The sequence below is a fragment of the Oncorhynchus tshawytscha genome, linkage group LG22, assembly GCF_018296145.1.
Source record: "Oncorhynchus tshawytscha isolate Ot180627B linkage group LG22, Otsh_v2.0, whole genome shotgun sequence".
NCBI lineage: Eukaryota > Metazoa > Chordata > Actinopteri > Salmoniformes > Salmonidae > Oncorhynchus > Oncorhynchus tshawytscha.
Genome location: NC_056450.1, coordinates 2350177 through 2368665, shown reverse-complemented (window position 1 = coordinate 2368665; position 18489 = coordinate 2350177). Strand labels below are relative to the sequence as shown.

The 18489-nt window shown below is 42.5% G+C and overlaps 1 protein-coding gene across 2 annotated transcripts in view; it reads right to left on the bottom strand.

Annotated features, from left to right (window-relative positions):
- LOC112221585 (phosphatidylinositol 3,4,5-trisphosphate-dependent Rac exchanger 1 protein) overlaps positions 1 to 17917 on the bottom strand; it is a 135755-nt gene extending 117838 nt beyond the window's left edge. The window contains exon 1 of one of the 2 annotated variants that reach the window (XR_006079618.1): positions 17309 to 17917. Coding sequence is in view for 1 of the 2 variants with exons in the window: in XM_024383734.2 (XP_024239502.1) it covers positions 17309 to 17446 (138 nt within the window). In the remaining variant the exon portion in view is untranslated. The remainder of the gene's footprint in view (positions 1 to 17308) is intronic. The other variant, XM_024383734.2, reaches the window with a different exon arrangement.
- Between the last annotated feature and the right edge of the window lie 572 nt (positions 17918 to 18489).

Here is an 18489-nt window from a genome sequence, read left to right as displayed (position 1 = left end):
ATGAATTGCTTTGAAAGGTTGGTCACGGTTCAGAGCAACACCATCATCCCAGAAACCCTAGACCCACTCCAATTTGCATACTGCCCAAACAGATCCACAGATGATGCAATCTCTATTGCACTCCACACTGTCCTTTCCCACCTGGAATAAAAGGAACACCTATGTAAGAATGCTAATCATTGACTACAGCTCAGCGTTCAACACCATATAAGCTAAGGACCCTGGGACTAAACATCTCCCTCTGCAACTGGATCCAGGACTTCCTGCTGAACCACCCCCAAGTGGTCAGGGTAGGTAACAAAACATCCCCCACGCTGATCCTCAACACAGGGGCCTCTCAGGGGTGTGTGCTCAGTTCCCTCCTGTACTCCCTGTTCACTCATGTCTGCACGGCCAGGCATGACTCCAACACCATCATTACATTTTCCGATGACACAACAATGGTAGGCCTGATCACCGACAACGAGACTACAAGGTGGTCAGAGAACTGGCCGTGTGGTGCCAGGACAACAACCTCTCCCTCAACGTAATCAAGACAAAGGAGATGATTGTGGACTACAGAAAAAAGAGGACCGAGCATGCCCCCATTCACGTTGACAGGGCTGTAGTGGAGCATGTTGAGAGCTTCAAGTTCCTTGGTGTCCACATCACCAACAAACTAACATGGTCCAAGCACAACAAGACAGTCGTGAAGTTGGCACGACAAAACCGATTACCCCTCAGGAGACTGAAAAGATTTGGCATGGGTCCTCAGATCCTCAAAAAGGTTCTACAGCTGCACCATTGAGAGCATTCTGACTGTTTGCGTCACTGCCTGGTATGGCAACTGATCGGCCTCCAACTGCAAGGCACTACAGAGGGTAGTGTGAATGGCGCAGTACATCCCTGGGGCCAAGCTTCCTGCCATCCAGGACCTCTATACCAGGCGGTGTCAAAGGGACATCTGTGTGGCACATTTAGAAGTTTAGGAGCGAGACCATCCACAGTGCAGTTGTACGAACTATGAACACAAATAAGGTGTTACCAAAGACACTCATGCTTTCACCTGCCCTGCTCTCCCATTCCATTGTATTTAAAATGTCCCTGCCATCAACTCCACTCCTAAAATAAGAGACATCTCTACAGACACCAGGACCAATGAATACATCTACCCCAAAGGAATCACCCAAGAAGAGGAACAGAAGAAAGAAAACTATCACAATTGAGGTCAAAGTTGCGCGACACAGAAGAGAAGCTGCTGGAGAGGACCAAAGAGATATCTCAACTCTTCTTTAGATTGACTGATGGCCAAGAGGAAGCAGGTAATTGTCAACATGAAAGGCAGAGGTCCAGAAGAAAACGACAAAGAGGTCATCAGAGAACATTACCCAATAACAGCCAGAGAAGACTAATGTGCAACTTAGCCGCTTCCTTCATCAAGATGAAGTCTCCACTGTAATAACTGGGAAATCCTGAGAAATTCAAAGAAAGGACCAGATATTCCATAAGAGAGCCTTAAAATGGACACTATGGCAAATCTTCATAGAACATTTATGTCTGAGAATCCAAGGCACAACCTTTCCAAGGCTCAATTCTTTACATTTAAGCCATTTTGGATTGGCCAGCGAAGAGTCACAGGAGAAAACTGGCTTGAAGAGAAAGAAGCTGCACCAGCTTGGGGTCATAGAAACATCATCCCCAAGGGACACTGTACAGTCCAGTGTTTGTAGTGACGATGACATGTGCTGTTCTAATGTGTTTGTATGTGTTTTTATGTGTTCTCTGTTTTTAGCCTGTGTTATTTACTTTTGAAGCACTGCAAAATTAAATTTATTGAACTTGAATCCATGATTGTGCCAATAGTCTAATTTATTTTCTACATTAAATGTTAAAAACATGTCTTAGTATACCCATTATCATAATCAACCTCATTTCCGAAACCTGTATCATTATGGCAACAGTGGTTCATTTTATGTTCATTTAATGAAAGGAAAAATGGTAGTTCTTTTAAATGCAGGCTTGCCACATTCAGGCTTGCCACATATTTTTCAAAATTATGTCAGGTTTCAATATAATATAAAAAATATTAGGTTGTAGATTGCGGAAGGTGTTGCAGTAATAAGAATGTCAAAATCAAATTCATTTAAAAAATTTAAAAACATTATTTTAGAGTTTCAAGTAACTGTGCATGACTTAATAATCACACACACAAAAAATTTGAAAATGTATTATCTTTCCTAATGGTCTTGATCTTTTCAGACCATTGGGGTAATGAGCTTTTTAAGGACATGTTTTGGAAAATATGTTCAAAAAAAGGTTTTACATTAATGCTCAAACACTTCAGACCTAGTTATTAATGCTTGAAAATGATATTTGTTGATGCAAGTCTTTTTAAAGATTTCATGTTTCAAATCTTTGAAACCAAAATTTCATAAGAATCAACCATCTGCTAGCAACATGTTATACAGTACGGAGGAGTATCACTTGTGGTAATTGAGTCTTCAACCATGTGTGCATTGCCTCGAGTGGAGCTTGGTTTCCAGTGTGCGTTCTGGACAAGGACAATACTTGATTGATTGTTTGAGAGCCAAAGAGACTTGCACTCTGTCACTGTTGAGTCTATAACACACTCAGCACGCAACCACCCCTTCCCACCTGAGTAATTGTATTTTTTTGCAGAGTAGCTTGTACAAGCCCAGTTGCAAAGGATTTACTGCGGTTTGTCTTTTCTTTGTTGGTGCTTCTGTGATGCTCAAAAAGGAAGTGAAAACAGAGCAGTCAGATTTTACAAAAAGCCACAGATATTTTTCTGTATAAGTCTGAAAAAAAGTTCATTATTTCAAGTTAGATACGCAGTGACTGGCTTGCGACACAAAAGTAGCAAGGAGGATGTCCCGTGACAGGAAGTGAAGCTTTGTGAAGAGGAAGTGTGCGTGTCCAATCATGCCATACCTGAATAGAATTTGTGGTTTTGCACAAAGTCACTGCAAGGAGCCAAGATAGAGATTCAGAGTGTACAGTATTGTGCTGTAGTAAAAAAGGTATAGAGTTCTTATACCACAGCATTGTTGAATACTTGTTTCTGATTGACTAGAAGGGCATTCTAGAATAGACATTAAAACCAGATAACCGGACAGTTGGAAAATATATATATATATATATTTTAAAATCAGGACAACTTGCAATCATGACGCAAAAACCACGTAAGGTCTGCATGTGTAGTTGAGACAAAGTTACAGAAAGATAAACCATCAACCACACAAACTGAAATTGTATACATTGTAAATGCAGGTCCAATGAGGGAAAAAAACCTAGCTAGCTAGCATTGATTGGATTTTGCAGGTATCTTTTGGGAGCATCTGATGACTTAACGTGGTGAGTGATGAACATGAATTTCTCCTGTCCCCTCCGACTTTAAGCTGTCAAATCCTCCCACTTTTGTAATTTGACCAGCTGTTTTTTTTAAACCTTCATTTAACTAGGCAAGTCAGTTAAGAACAAATTCTTATTTACAATGACGGCCTACCAAAAGGCCTCCTGTGGGGACGGGGGGCTGGAATACAAATACATTCTATAAAAATATAGGACAAAATACACATCACAACTTTAGAGACAACACTACATAAAAAGAGACCTAAGACAACAACATAGCAAGGCAGCAACACATGACAACAACATGGTAGCAACACAAGGTAGCAGCACAACATGGCAGCAGCACAGGGTACAAACATTACATCACACAAAGCAGCCACAACTGTCAGTAAGTGTCCATGAGTCTTTGAATATTTTGGAATTTGGTTAGCAGGTTTGCTAGCAACAAACTTAGCTAGCTTCTAGCCTAGTGTTTGATATGCAATCTCCTCTTAATTAACAGTCAGTGTTGACGAGTGTCCTGGCGAGAAGGCACACCTTTCTAGCTATGCCAGGCAAAATCGGGCATTATCAGCTCATTGACATGGATGAATCCAAATGAACTTCAATAGAAAAACAGCTACATTGCAGTTATTCTGGCTGCAGAGGTATTGACTTTGTAGCCATAGCTTGTTGGCTAGCTAGCAGCAAGCAAGGGATAAGAACGTTCCCAGCAAACAAAAAATAAAGCACGAACGACTGGGTCACGTCCATAAATATTGAACTTTTTTTATTTTACCTTTATTTAACCAGGTAAGCTAGTTGAGAACAAGTTCTCATTTGCAACTGTGACCTGGCCAAGATAAAGCATAGCAGTTCGACACATACAACAACAGAGTTACACATGGAATGAACAAACAGTCAATAATACAGTAGAAGAAAACAATGTCTATATACAGTGAGTGCAAATAAGGTCAAATAAGGGAGTTAAAGGCAATAAATAGACTGTGGTGGCGAAGTAATTACAATATGGCAATTAAACACTGGAATGGTAGATGTGCAAAAGATGGATGTGCAAGTAGAGATACTGTGGTGCAAAAGGAGCAAAATAAATAAATACAGTATGGGAATGAGGTAGATAGATGGGCTGTATAAAGATGGGCTATGAACAGGTTCAGTGATCTGTGAGCTGCTCTGACAGATGGTTCTTAAAGCTAGTGAGGGAGATGAGAATCTCCAGAACGACTGGGTCGCAACTCTAGCAACCAAAAGATAGGAGAATTAGCTTATAAATATATCAATGAGAAAAAAGTTTTTTTTTACCAGTAAGTGTGTGCTTTCATATGGTTCTTTGCAACTGTGGTATAGTGGGATAAACGCCTGTGTTCTGTACATTACCTTGGAAAATTGCACTCCTCAAAAGGGACCTGGCGGCGGCATCGTCCAAGGTTATGTACAGAATGGTACCGTTTATCCCTTACATGTTGGAGACTTAAAAGATGGGAAATGATCATAACATTAGGACAATAGAATTGCAGTATTGTGACATTTACACATATTCCCAAAAGTCGTAGGCCAACAGATCAGATGAATTCAACACAGGCCAAAATACAACTTTTGATTGGTTAGGGAGTGCAACAAATCCTCAGATGCAACCATAAGAGCCATAAGGCTTATGACTGTGCCCTTATTTCCACTTCCCCATGCTGTCATGTCATAGATAAAGATGGAGACCATTGGAAGCAAGTAGCACCACAAACTAGCCAACTCCCAACCATCACCACAGCTGGAGAGATAGCATTTCTCTGCCACAAACTGCTGGTGGCGCTCTCAGTCAAACCCAGGGAGGGCATGGTCCAGTCTCATATGACTTGCAGCCAAAAGGGTCATGTGAGTTGGTCCCCGAGTTTGCCATTTGCTGTGACTTAGCAAATTCGAGGAAGGGCCAGACATACGGGTGTCCACGAGCAGACGCAAATATGCTGGCATCGGATTCCACGTTCACTCATCTGGAGAGTGACAAGAGGGTGAAAAGGCCTGCTGCCTCCAACGTCTGCCCTGGGTCAGGTTCACTGGCCTGGACTGGGTTCATTTTGAAAACGGAGCAATGAAAAATGACATTTCTTATTGGAAATCTAGGTAGTAGGCTACCTGTTCGGTTTCAAAACGTTCTTTACTGTTTTGTTGCTACTGAACACACCCCTGGTCCTAAAGACACATTCCGGTGCCCAAAGCGAGAAGCCAGTCTGACTACAAGTGATCCCTCTTGAGCTGTGACGGTAGACCCTCAGGAGATTAACAATACCTTTAAATACATTTTCTGAAAAATTATATGCATCAGAGTATCCTCCTGAAACTGATACGCAGGCTAGCTTTTTAGATATATTGGGAAACTCCAATCTTTCAGATGAATCTAAGGATATTCTTAATGCTGAGCTGACTGTGGAGGAAATGTCCAATGCAATTGATAGTATGAGGGCATCTGGCCCAGATGGGCTGCCCATTGACATCTACAAGAGATTTAAGAACAAACTGTGCACTCCTTTCCAGGAGATGTTTTTGGAATCTTACAAAAATGGTCTCCTGTCCCCTTCTTTGACAGCTCTGATCACTCCGCTCCAACAACCTGAAAAGCTGCATACCAAACGTGATCCCTATCATGCTATTTCACTTTTGAATTCTGACACTAAGGTTCTTTGGAAAGCATTTGTGAGGAGGTTGGATGATTTTCATCCAGATGTGGTGGGTTGAGACCAAAATGGCTTTATTCAAGGTCGTCAAGGAATTCATAATGTTAGGAGAATGCTAAAAAAAGTCCAGACCTGAATCCAATCGAGAATCTGTGGAAAGAACTGAAAACTGAAAACAAAATGCTCTCCATCCAACCTCACTGAGCTCGAGCTGTTTTGCAAGGAGGAATGGGAAAAAATGTCAGTCTCTCGATGTGCAAAACTGATAGAGAGACATACCCCAAGCGACGTACAGCTGTAATCGCAGCAAAAGGTGGCGCTACAAAGTATTAACTTAAGGGGGCTGAATAATTTTGCACGCCCAATTTTTCAGTTTTTGATTTGTTAAAAAGGTTTGAAATATCCAATAAATGTCGTTCCACTTCATGATTGTGTCCCACTTGTTGTTGATTATTCACAAAAAAATACAGTTTTATATCTTTATGTTTGAAGCCTGAAATGTGGCAAAAGGTCGCAAAGTTCAAGGGGGCCGAATACTTTGGCAAGGCACTGTATTATATCACAAATAGTATCAGTAAAATTGCCTCTCTATCCCAAAGTTTTCATCCTGGGGTTGTACCCAATCAATCCTCATCTAAAGAACCAAGTGCAAACACTTATAGATATGGGGTGGCAGGTAGCCTAGTGGTTAGAGCGTTGGACTAGTAACCAAAAGGTTGCAAGATTGAATCCTTAAGCTGACAAGGTAAAAATCTGTCATTCTGCCCCTGAACAAGGCAGTTAACTCACTGTTCCCAGGCCGTCATTGAAAATAAGAATTTGTTCTCAACGGACTTGCCTAGTTAAATAAAAGGTTAAAAAAATTGCTGGTTGTAGGCAAAACGCTTGATAGCTCTTGCCTGTGAAAGTGTGAACACTTCTAGTATTGCCCAATGGCTTAGGGAAATGTCATCTTGCCTAACTATGGAAAAGATAATATATACGGTTAAGGGTAAAACGAGACACTTTTGAAAAGGTTTGGGGGCCATTTTTGGATTTTGTTGAGCAGAGTGATGTGGGTGAAATATTGGCTAATGAAGGGAACTCTGGGTAGTGTACTATGCTTTGTGTGCATGTGGGGTGGTTGTGAGAGATATCCAATTGGCTTGTGGCACTGTGTTTCATCTGAAATATATCCCAAATATGTTCTATCCTATTGGATCAGACCACTGTAAAATGTTATTTTGGTGGTTTTATTCTTCTGTAACACTTGTCTTAGGATGTTATTTTTAGTTGCTGTTAAATTTGTGGGTTTTGCAGTTTTTTTTCATGTAATATTTCTGCTTATATATATATATACATACACACACACACCCCCCTCATTAAAAAAGAATCAATAAACATTGTTTTTTTTAAAGAGGAAATGGATCCATTTAAAGGGATTGTACATTGTTGTTGACACTATGAAAATGTTAACCTGATTCAGTTAAAGATGCACTATGTAGAAATGGCTGCGCCATTTCCTGGTTGCTAAAATTCTAATTGTTTGCCTAAGGTCAGTGTGACAAAACAAGCAACTATAGTGTAGAGAATCTTTGTACCATCTAAACCACTGAAATATATTTTTAGCGGTTTGAAGCGGTGTACAAAAACAAAAGTAAGATGCAAAAACAAACTTAAGAACGGGAAGCCTATACATAGCGCACATAGAACCAATCTACCGCTCCTTAGACTTGCTTTCAATGAGAATGACAGATCTATAACTAACATTTCTATGTGAATTTTGCCAGCTCGCCCAGAAATGTAGATATTGAAGCTTTAACAGGATTAATCAGGGCATTCATGGGATAATGAGGGTTGGTGATCATTCTAGAGTAGTTTTATCCCAGCACCTTGACCTGGAGCCCTCTACTTCAACACCTTATGATTGAAACAGGGGAAGGGTTGAAGAGGGGCACTTCTTGGCTGATTTGTCTCAAAAGGATGTTCTATTTTGGTTCTATTCTGGCGTTAGACTCAACTGAACATGACCCCTTTGTCCGTGTATCGACATTTCTTGCAAAACTCGAGAGCTGCACACAGTCACATTGACACAGTGAACCTCTCCAAAGATCAACAGTGAAACATCACAGCGTCTGACTGGATTTGTCAAAAACTCTTAAGTCCTACTTTTAAGTCACCGTCATTCGTCTACCCACGTCCTCTCTCCACTGCACAAGCAGTGATGTTTGCATTTACAGAAGGAGACCAAAAAAGGGAAAGCCTTTTTCAGTCCTTTACTCAGAACAGTAGCAGGGATATGCAGAAAAAATTATGTGAAGCTAAAAGGAGAACTGGGGTATTAAAAAAAGAACAAAAGGAAATATTTAGATATTTCTATATGATCAACCGATAAATAATATAGACCTACATGCAACAGTAGGTATTGGTTGCGCTTTTCAAAATGATTTTACAGGGAGGGCTAATTCACGTCTAAATACTTAGAACCAATAGACTAATAAATAACCACATTTATATTTAGAAAATTTCACTAACATGCATCATTTCAAGTTATTCCCTTGGAGTGCAATATTACTGTTAAAAAAAATATGCCTAAATTGGGCACACCTATAAACTTGGGCAATTGATAGCATCTATGGACTGTGTGTTCATTGACTAATGACCGTTAAAATATTTTATGCAACATTAAATCGGCAATGACTCAATACCTACTGAAGGGGAAAAGCAGAAGTCACAAAAGGGGCCGCTCAGCCGTTGTGGATACGGGCCCTGGCCTGAAGGGGAAAAGCAGAAGTCACAAAAGGGTCCGCTCAGCCATTGTGGATACGAGCCCAGGCCTGAAGGGGAAAAGCAGAAGTCACAAAAGGGGCCGCTCAGCCATTGTGGATACGAGCCCAGGCCTGAAGGGGAAAAGCAGAAGTCACAAAAGGGGCCGCTCAGCCATTGGAGGGTAAAAATAAATAAAAAATAATTAAAAGAGCCTAACAGCGCAAAAGAGGGGATGGATGAGGGCAGGGGAAAAGGGTGGCAGGTACTTTTGCAGTGAATTGTATCGACACTGAAGTGCTCCATGGTCTCGCTCATTCCTCCACTATTAAGCAAAGGAAATGGCGGTCCTTTTGTGACTGTAGTAGAAGTGCACCAGTGCTTATATTAGTGCTATGATGAAAAAGCAAATCGACCATTGGTTTCCTGGCATTACATCTGGGTATGAATTACGAACATGGGCAAAGTGAAACAACTATGCGCATCATATGGTTCTCTTCGCTATGAGTGAAAGAGTGTGTGGGTTCACATCAAACTGCTCTGCACGTTCTCAACTACACCCCAATCAGAACAGTAATTGGGGTGCAACAAGCACCAGCTCCAGAGGTCCAAGGTCAGCCAGTTGTGCAACTTAGACCCCTATTTCACTCTCTGGTAGGTTCATTGTAAGCTAGTATGGCAGAAGAGAGAAAGTGAGTAATTTGAATCTACAAGAACATTGAGATACTGTAGACCGCCATATGGGACTCCCAATCACAGCCGGATGTGATTCAGCCTGGAATCGAACCAGGGACTGTAGTGACACCTCTTGCACTGAGATGCAGTACCTTAGGAGCGCCACTTGGGAGCCCGAAAGCCTGGTCTGAAGTTGAGGGCAACAGGACACTCCAACATGCTCTTTGTTTATCGAGATGAGAGGCAGGACTGTTTGCTACATCTGCTCATTCGTGTTAATAATCCATTTGTGGATTGAAAGGGAATCATAGAGGCTGTGACTTTGAGAGTTTCAGACGGAGCACATCCTTCCTTTACGTCGGACAAAAGAATGACTGTGGGTGTGATATGCATGGGAAACATATGGAAGGAAACCACAATTGGCTACATTGCCTCTTTCAAAATATAAGCCTTGCACTTCTCATAGTTGAATTAGGGGCCCAACATCACGTCGGGCAACAGGATTGGAAGTATCTACTGGGCAAGAGAAAGGAATATACAGTATCTCATAAGAAACCTGTATTGCTCATATTCCTAAATACATGCTACCAAACCCATCCCATCGGGAGAGGGCCATGATTCGTAATGGGGTAGAAGTCTCCCACAGTAGTGTAGCAGGTCTTACATAACCAAGCACAGGGGTGGAGGTTGAGGGGGAAGAGACTGGTACAAGAATTTAGTGTTTTCCTGTTTGCGCACCAGCAATAGCTGCATCAGCACTCAGAAGCTATAGCCTACGACGATCACCAGGCCAGCTCAGTCACAAGAGACCCTGGTTAGGGTTGCAAAGGGTTGGAAACTTTACAGTAAATTTCCAGAATTTTTCCATGGGAAGTTAAGCTCTGGAATCAAAAAAGGTTAGCTTATAACAGTGAACCTTTTTTGTGGGATACACAAGGCAATTCTAGGTCTTGTGGCATATTTTGGTTAAACTATCCACAATTCAATGGAATTGCAACCCTCTGCATACACAGTGCAGTCCACTCTTCCATCGCATGTACAGCTGATTCTCAAGATCTTGCACACTAATGACATGCAATTGAGCCCACACTACTACACTGTGTGAGCCAAGGACTACATGCTTTCTGGTAGGTTTTGATTACAATACTGGGTGGGGGAATATATTTTATATGACGTACAGGATTTTGGGGATGAGGTAGGTATGGGATGAGGTAGGTAGATTGGGTGGACTATTTACAGATGGACTATGTACAGCTGCAGCGATCGGTTAGCTGCTCAGATAGCTGATGTTTAAAGTTAGTGAGGGAAATGTAAGTCTCCAGCTTCAGCGATTTTTGCAATTTGTTCCAGTCACTGGCAGCAGAGAACTGGAATGAAAGGCAGCCAAAGGAGGTGTTAGCTTTGGGGATGACCAGTGAGATGTATCTTACAAATGAGTTGTTTAATCTAACTGCTTAACTAAATCTGTACATGGAATTGTATTCGTTTTATTTTTATACATTTTCTATACATTTTCCTGTCTTTACAGGAAAGTGCCACATGCACTATCTGATGTGTAGAGACATTTCACTGTAGCTAATGTAGAAGGAAAAGCTGTGTACATTTGCAAATAATGTGCCTAATCATATGTGAAGAATGCAACAAAGATGCAGTATCATCTGGCCAAGTGCATAAAGTTCCCTCAGCGTTCACAACAAGAAACCTCTGACAAAAGTCCCTCTACTTCTATTTGAGGTGAAAATGATGAATCAGACAGCTCATGGTTCTCCTGGAATCAGTAGTTGTTTTGACTCAAATGGAGGAAAGTAGTCAGAGAAATGCTGATGAATGTCTTACTCGAGCTGTGTATGCAACTGGTTCACCTCTGATGCCCACAGGAAATGTGTATTGGAAGAGATTACTAAATGTTCTTCATCCAGCATACACCCATCCAACCAGACATGCTTTATCTACTCATTTGCTGGATGCAGAGTTCAGAGGTCAAGTGAAGGTCAAAAATCAGAGAAAGCAGACTATTGCAATCATCTGATGGGGGGTTGAATGGTCATGGGCAAGGAATACTTAACTACATCATCTCCACCCCTAAACCAGTATTTTAAAAAGAGCACAGACACACCAGTCTCTACATTGCAGATGAGCTGAAGGCAGTCATCAATGACTTTGGGCCACAGATGGTATTTGCACTGGTGACAGACAATGCTGCGAACATGAGCTTGGTCAAAAGTGGAGGAGTCCTACCCTCACGTCACACCCATTGGCTGTGCTGCTCATGCTTTGAATCTGCTCCTCAAGAACATCATGGCACTGAAAACAATGGATACACTACAAAAGAGCCAAGGAAATGGTTAGGTATGTGAAGGGTAATCAAGTCATAGCAGCAACCTACCTCACCAAGCAAAGTGAGAAGAATAAGAGCACCACATTGAAGCTGCCCAGCAACACCCATTGGGGTGGTGTTGACATCATGTTTGACAGTCTCATGGAGGGGAAGGAGTCTCTCAAAGAAATGGCCATATGACAGTCTGGTGATATGGACAGCCCCATCAAGAGGATCCTCCTGGATTATGTATTTTGGGAGAGAGTGGTAAGCAGCCTGAAACCTATAGCAGTGGCCATTGCACGGATTGAAGGAGACAATGCCATCCTGTCTGATGATCAGACTCTGCTTGCAGATGTAAGAGAAGAAATCCGTACTGCCCTACCTACTTCACTGTTGTCCTAAGCAGAGGACACTGCAGTTCTGAAACACATAAAAAAGTGTGAAGACTTCTGCCTGATGCCCCTACACACCACAGCATACATGTTGGACCAAGTATGCTGGCAAGAGCATCCTGTCTAGTGTAGAGATCAACAAAGCCTATGGTGTCATCACTACCGTGTCTCACCCGGTAGTGATGGCAATCTGACAAAGTACACTTCCAAGCAAGGGCTTTGGGATGGAGATGCAATATGGCAGTCGTGCCAACATATCTTAGCAGCCACCTGGTGGAAGGGACTTTGTGGATCTGAGGCTCAAATTAAACTTTATTTGTCACATGCGCCGAATACAACAAGTGTAGACTTTACCGTGAAATGCTTACGTGCAAGCCCTTAACCAACAGTGCAGTTCAAGACGAGTTAAGAAAATATTTACCAAGTAGACTAAATTAAAAAGTAATAATAAAAATGAACACAATAAGAATAACAAGGCTATATACAGGGGGCACCAGTACCGAGTCAGTGTGCGGGGGTACAGATTAGTTGATGTTATTTGTACATGTAGGTGGGGGTGTCTGGAGTCTCTGATAATTTTATTGGCTTTCCTCAGACACCGCCTATTATATAGGTCCTGGATGGCAGGAAGCTTGGCCCCAGTGAGGTACTGGGCCATTCGCACTTTAAACTCTCGACCCGCTCCACTACAGCCCCGTTGATGTGAATGGAGGCCTGTTCGGCCCGCCTTTCCTGTAGTCCACGATCAGCTCCTTTGTCTTGCTCACATTGAGGGAGAGGTTGTTGTCCTGGCACCATACTGCCAGTTCTTTGACCTCCTCCCTATAGGCCGTCTCATTGTTGTCGGTGATCAGGCCTACCACTGTCGTATCGTCAGCAGACTTAATGATGGTGTTGGAGTCATGTTTGGCTACGCAGTTGTTGGTGAACTGTGAATACAGGAGGGGAATAATCACACACCCCTGAGGGGCCCCAGTGTTAAGGATCAGAGTGGCAGATGTATTGTTGCCTACTCTTACCACCTGGGGGCAGCCTGTCAGGAAGTCCAGGAGCCAGTTGCAGAGGGAGGTGTTTAGTCCCAGAGTTCTTAGCTTAATGGGCACTATGGTGTTGAACACTGAGCTGTAGTCAATGAACAGCATTCTCACATAGGTGTTCCTTTTGTCCAGGTGAGGAAGGCAGTGTGGAGTACGATTGAGATTGCGTCATCTGTGGATCTGTTGGGGTGGTATACGAATTGGAGTGGGTCTTGGGTGTCCGGGAGGATGCTGTTGATGTGAGCCATGACCAGCCTTTCATAGCACTTCATGGTTACCGACGTAAGTTCCACGGGGCGGTAATCATTTAGACAGGTTACCTTCGCTCCCTTGGGCACAGGGACTATGGTGGTCTGCTTGAAACATGTAGGGATTACAGACTCGGTCAGGGAGAGGTTGAAAATGTCAGTGAAGACACTTGACAGTTGGCCCGCGCATGCTTTGAGTAAGCGTCCTGGTAATCCATCTCGTTCCCTTCTATCTTCCAAATCCCACCAACCAAAGCTTTAGTTTCTAGACTATCATTTTACAGATGCATGTTGAAAATGTTTTTGGGAGATGCGATGGATCATTCAATATTCACTTTTTTGTTGTTCAGTGAAATCATCCAATGTGAAGAGTCAACTCATTTAATTAAAGTTTAAATCATACCAATATATATATATATATATATATATATTCTACTAGAAGGATTTAATAAATCATTTGCAATTATGTCTACTTATGAAAAGGTAAACGGTTTGTCTCCATATGATAAGTTTAATATATCCAATGCATAAAACATCTACATTTAAATGGTATTAATATTAATTTGCATTTATTTCCATTAATTCCCATTGAAAGTTTCCACCTCGGAATATTCCCCAAAATATGCATCCCTAGGCACAAGCATTTCACTACACACGCAATAACATCTGCTAAACATGTGTATGCGACCAATAAGATTTGATTTGTATCAATAACACGGCCAATCACTACACTTGTTAGGTTCTCTACACAACCTTTTCAATTCACTCCACTCCCCCCACCAGTAGAGATGAAACACTTGAGTGTATCGCAGATACAAGCAACATGGCATGAAATGGCACCCCTCCTGTCTCAGCCTCCAGTATTTATGCTGCAGTAGTTTGAGTCGGGGGACTAGGGTCAGTCTGTTACATTTGGAGTATTTCTCCTGTCTTATCCGGTGTCCTGTGTGAATTTAAGTATGCTCTCTCTAATTCTCTCTCTCTCTCGGAGGACCTGAGCCCTAGGACCATGCCTCAGGACTACCTGGCCTGATGACTCCTTGCTGTCCCCAGTCCACCTGGCCGTGCTGCTGCTCCAGTTTCAATTGTTCTGCCTGTGGCTATGGAACCCTGACCTGTTCACCTGACGTGCTACCTGTCCCAGACCTTCTGTTTTCAACTCTCTAGAGACAGCAGGAGCGGTAGAGATACTCTCAATGATTGGCTATGAAAAGCCAACTGACATTTAATACTGAGGTGCTGACTTGTTGCACCCTCGACAACTACTGTGATTATTATTATTTGACCATGCTGGTCATCTATGAATATTTGAACATCTTGGCCATGTTCTGTTATAATCTCCACCCGGAACAGCCAGAAGAGGACTGGCCACCCCTCATAGCCTGGTTCCTCTCTAGGTTTCTTCCTAGGTTCTGGATTTTCTAGGGAGTTTTTCCTAGCCACCGTGCTTCTACAACTGCATTGCTTGCTGTTTGGGGTTTTAGGCTGGGTTTCTGTACAGCACTTTGATATATCAGCTGATGTAAGAAGGGCTATATAAATAAATGTGATTTAAAATTGAATAAATAAATTAAGAAATCCCCTTTTTGTAGCCTGCCCACAGCGGTGGGTAAAATTATCCTCATAATCTTACCCTCTCCCCCACAATCCTCCTCTCTCGGCCGTGCGCATCGCCAACAGTCATATTTCAGTCTCGTGCCTTTCTCTCGCTCACTTCTGCTTTAAGGGCTGTAAAGTTCACGGCTCATTGAGAGGCTCACAGCGGAAGCTGTCTCGCTACGGGGAGGCTAGTCGGTCTCTCCTCAGCTCCGTCAAAAAGGTGCCGCAGACAGGAAGACTGGATGAGAGACTTCCTCTCAAAGACAAGAGAGACCAGACACTCTGTTGTCTTGTCTGTAGGTCTGACGAGCTTGGTTCCATTTAAAACTACTGACAGTAGTCTCGCCATACATGACACTTTGTCTTGGGGTTGTTGGAAATCTTGTACGATGCTGTGCTTTCTAACATTATTGAAAAACCAAAAGGAAAATATTACTCAATGGGTTCTACAACAATGCCAAGGTAAAACATTTTACTAATTGCAGCCATGCTGATTGGACCACTAATTTATCAAGATTCGGTGAAAAACAGAGTGTTCCATCATGACAGGCTATAGTGTCCAATGCATCCCATATTGCTACTAGTCTGTGAGTATGTGAGAACCCTGAACATTCAACTAGCTCTGGGTTAGTTGAATGTACAGCTTTTTTAGTACAGCTTGTCCTCTGAATCAGGACCATTTAATTGGCCCAGTAGTAAAGAAGCATGTCCAATTGGAGGAGAGGGTCTTTGTAATCATCTAATTTGGGTGTTCCCCACTTAGGTTGCTGAACGCTATTGAAATCAATTATGAATATCCTTTTATGAGCACTTAGCTCTTTCAAGTCAGTTTGCTGTTGCTGCAACAATTATGTTCACCCCCACTCTTTAATGTGCGTTTGCATGAGTGGGGGTTTTGAGTGGAGCTTTTCTGAAGTGGATATGGGACGCGGTGGTTGGTATCATGTTGAGAGGTGACGTGATGCGGTGGAGATGACAGATTGTAGAGGCCATCTGGAAGTCTTGATGTGTGTCCACTGTGACAGATCAGTTGGACAGGGAAGAGATAGCTGTAAGATCCGGAATGTTCCAATATGATACGGGCCTCTGCCGGTGATGTAAGACATCGGGTAACTTGTTCATCTCCACTCCATACTACAGCCCCTTTTATAGCTGTTCACTAGATACGATTACATGCTAACATTTACATTTATGTAGAGCAATCGGAAGTTATCTACACAGTATAGCTTCAGAATATAGTGTATAATGGATAAAAGGTACAAACACTAAGTGATACAACAGGAGATGTTTGTTTGTGTGTGTGTGTGTGTGTGTGTGTGTGCGCGTCAAGCCATAGGATGCCACACTTCGAAGTTACTCAGGCCGACATAAGCCATTAGCAGCGTCACTGAGACCTGCTAAGAAGATGGCTTGTGGGAAGTGAATTAGCGCCCTGGCATGCCATCATGGTCAGAATAGGATCAAAGCAGACACCCACCCACTGGTTCTGAATCAGACAAGAGGGACCAGTCAGAGACAGTACCGTAGCCAATAAACAGACCAGAATCAGCTGAACAACGTCTCTAAATTGATGGGATACAATTACGCATCTTCTGATCAGATGGTATCTTGTAGGGCTGAGTGATTAACCAAAAGTTGGTTATTTTTCCACACAAAGCTCAATGCACGCTGCAGTTTCTCTTGAAATAAAATCCTATCATGCATGAACTGTGCGATGCAGAAGGGAGTTGTTTCCAACTGGCAAATGTTCTACATAGTTCAGCGCAGAAAAGGTGATACCCGACTATAATGAGCATAATCACGGCTACTTGTCCAGTCTGTTACTTTTATGGTTGCTATGTAAAATACAGAAACATGCGCGATCAAGAGGATACAGAGACCAGTTGCTTGGCGAGGTATTGATATTCACTAGAACAGTGATTTTGTCAGACAGTATAGGCAGCAGGTCTATGGAGATGAGGTGAAGTGACCGTTCCCCCAAACGAAAACCTCATTAAATGCAGAAAAGCGCCGCTCTAAACAGAAGGGTGAAGCTACAAGTTTAAAACCAGACAGGATGTTGGATTGTGTTTTCGGTGCAACAAATAAACTAGTGATCCATGCTAGGGCATTCAGCAGCTGTAGAAAGCCAGCCTTGCCTTCACTTTCTCGTAAAGGTGTTTGTTGCCATCACTTTGTGACATGATCCAACAGCTGAACAATGCAAATACCATGTTTGGCAAGCAGACTAACACAAACTCAGTTAATGCCAAAAGCGTGAACAGAAACTTACCGACTGAAGGAAAAGCAATACCCGAACGTAATCCCTCTCGGTGTTCAAGATTTCATGTAAAACACAGAGCCTCAAGCGTTGCTCGCGGTCCGACTCTTTGGTGCTGTGGAGGACGCGGTTCTGTTGCCCCTCTTCCATGATTGATCTTTATCCAAAAAAGTACGGGAAAACAAGTCTTTCAGTTATTCTTTATACTTGGGTCACTGCAAAAGTATCCCGAGTTAGTTGCAGTTTAAGTCCATTTTGCAACACCGTATTTTCAAACCCCAAACACGGATGCGCAATATGCTTTACATGAACTTAACCAAAAGTATTAAAACAAAAGCACACGTCTTGATGAACTTTGTTGTTTCTTGAAAAGACTGAAGCCACAATAAATGACGAACGACTCCAAATCGATTTGATTGATCCGATTCCCGGACAAGAAAAGACAACTTCAGATAAGAATCTTACAGCTCATGAACTATCAGAGGAGAGCTAAAACACAAGCTCTCCGGTTGGTTAGTTGAGGAGACAACACACGATGTAATCAGTACTAGTTCCGCAGGCAGTCTGAAAAGTGCCTGTTGTCCTCTTCTCAGTTTCTGTTGGGACTAAGCGCAGTGCCAACGCTGGTGCAAGTGGTAGCTTTCAGAAGTGCCGCAGTGTAGGGACCGACCACCTGTAGGTGAAATTAGCATAACGAATGCATGTTCAATATCAAATCATTAATCCTGCACCTACAACATATGCTATACCCAATTCTTCTTTCAATAAGGCAGCCTAATTAATAATTTACTTTACGCATAAAGTGCCATGGTTTGTCCAGGCCTATTAAACAATTGAACAAGTCGAGGCTGCAAATGAAGTCGACAGTTTTAGGAATACAATGTAATATTACAGATGATTGTTGTTATTTAATTTATGAAGAGGTTCTGAGAGAACCAACGGTACCACCAACTGGCTCAAGTGTTAAAACGCTGCATGGTCAATCCAAGGTCTCCATTGGCCGTGCAGCGTTTAGGGAGATACGGCCTCTGCAGAAGTCAGGCATTCATACGTCTTGCTCTTCGTGGAGCAGCACAGAGCGGTTGAACAGAGCTGTTGTGAGCACAGAGCGGTTGAACAGAGCTGTTTTCAGCACGGAGCGGTTGAACAGAGCTGTTTTCAGCACGGAGCGGTTGAACAGAGCTGTTTTCAGC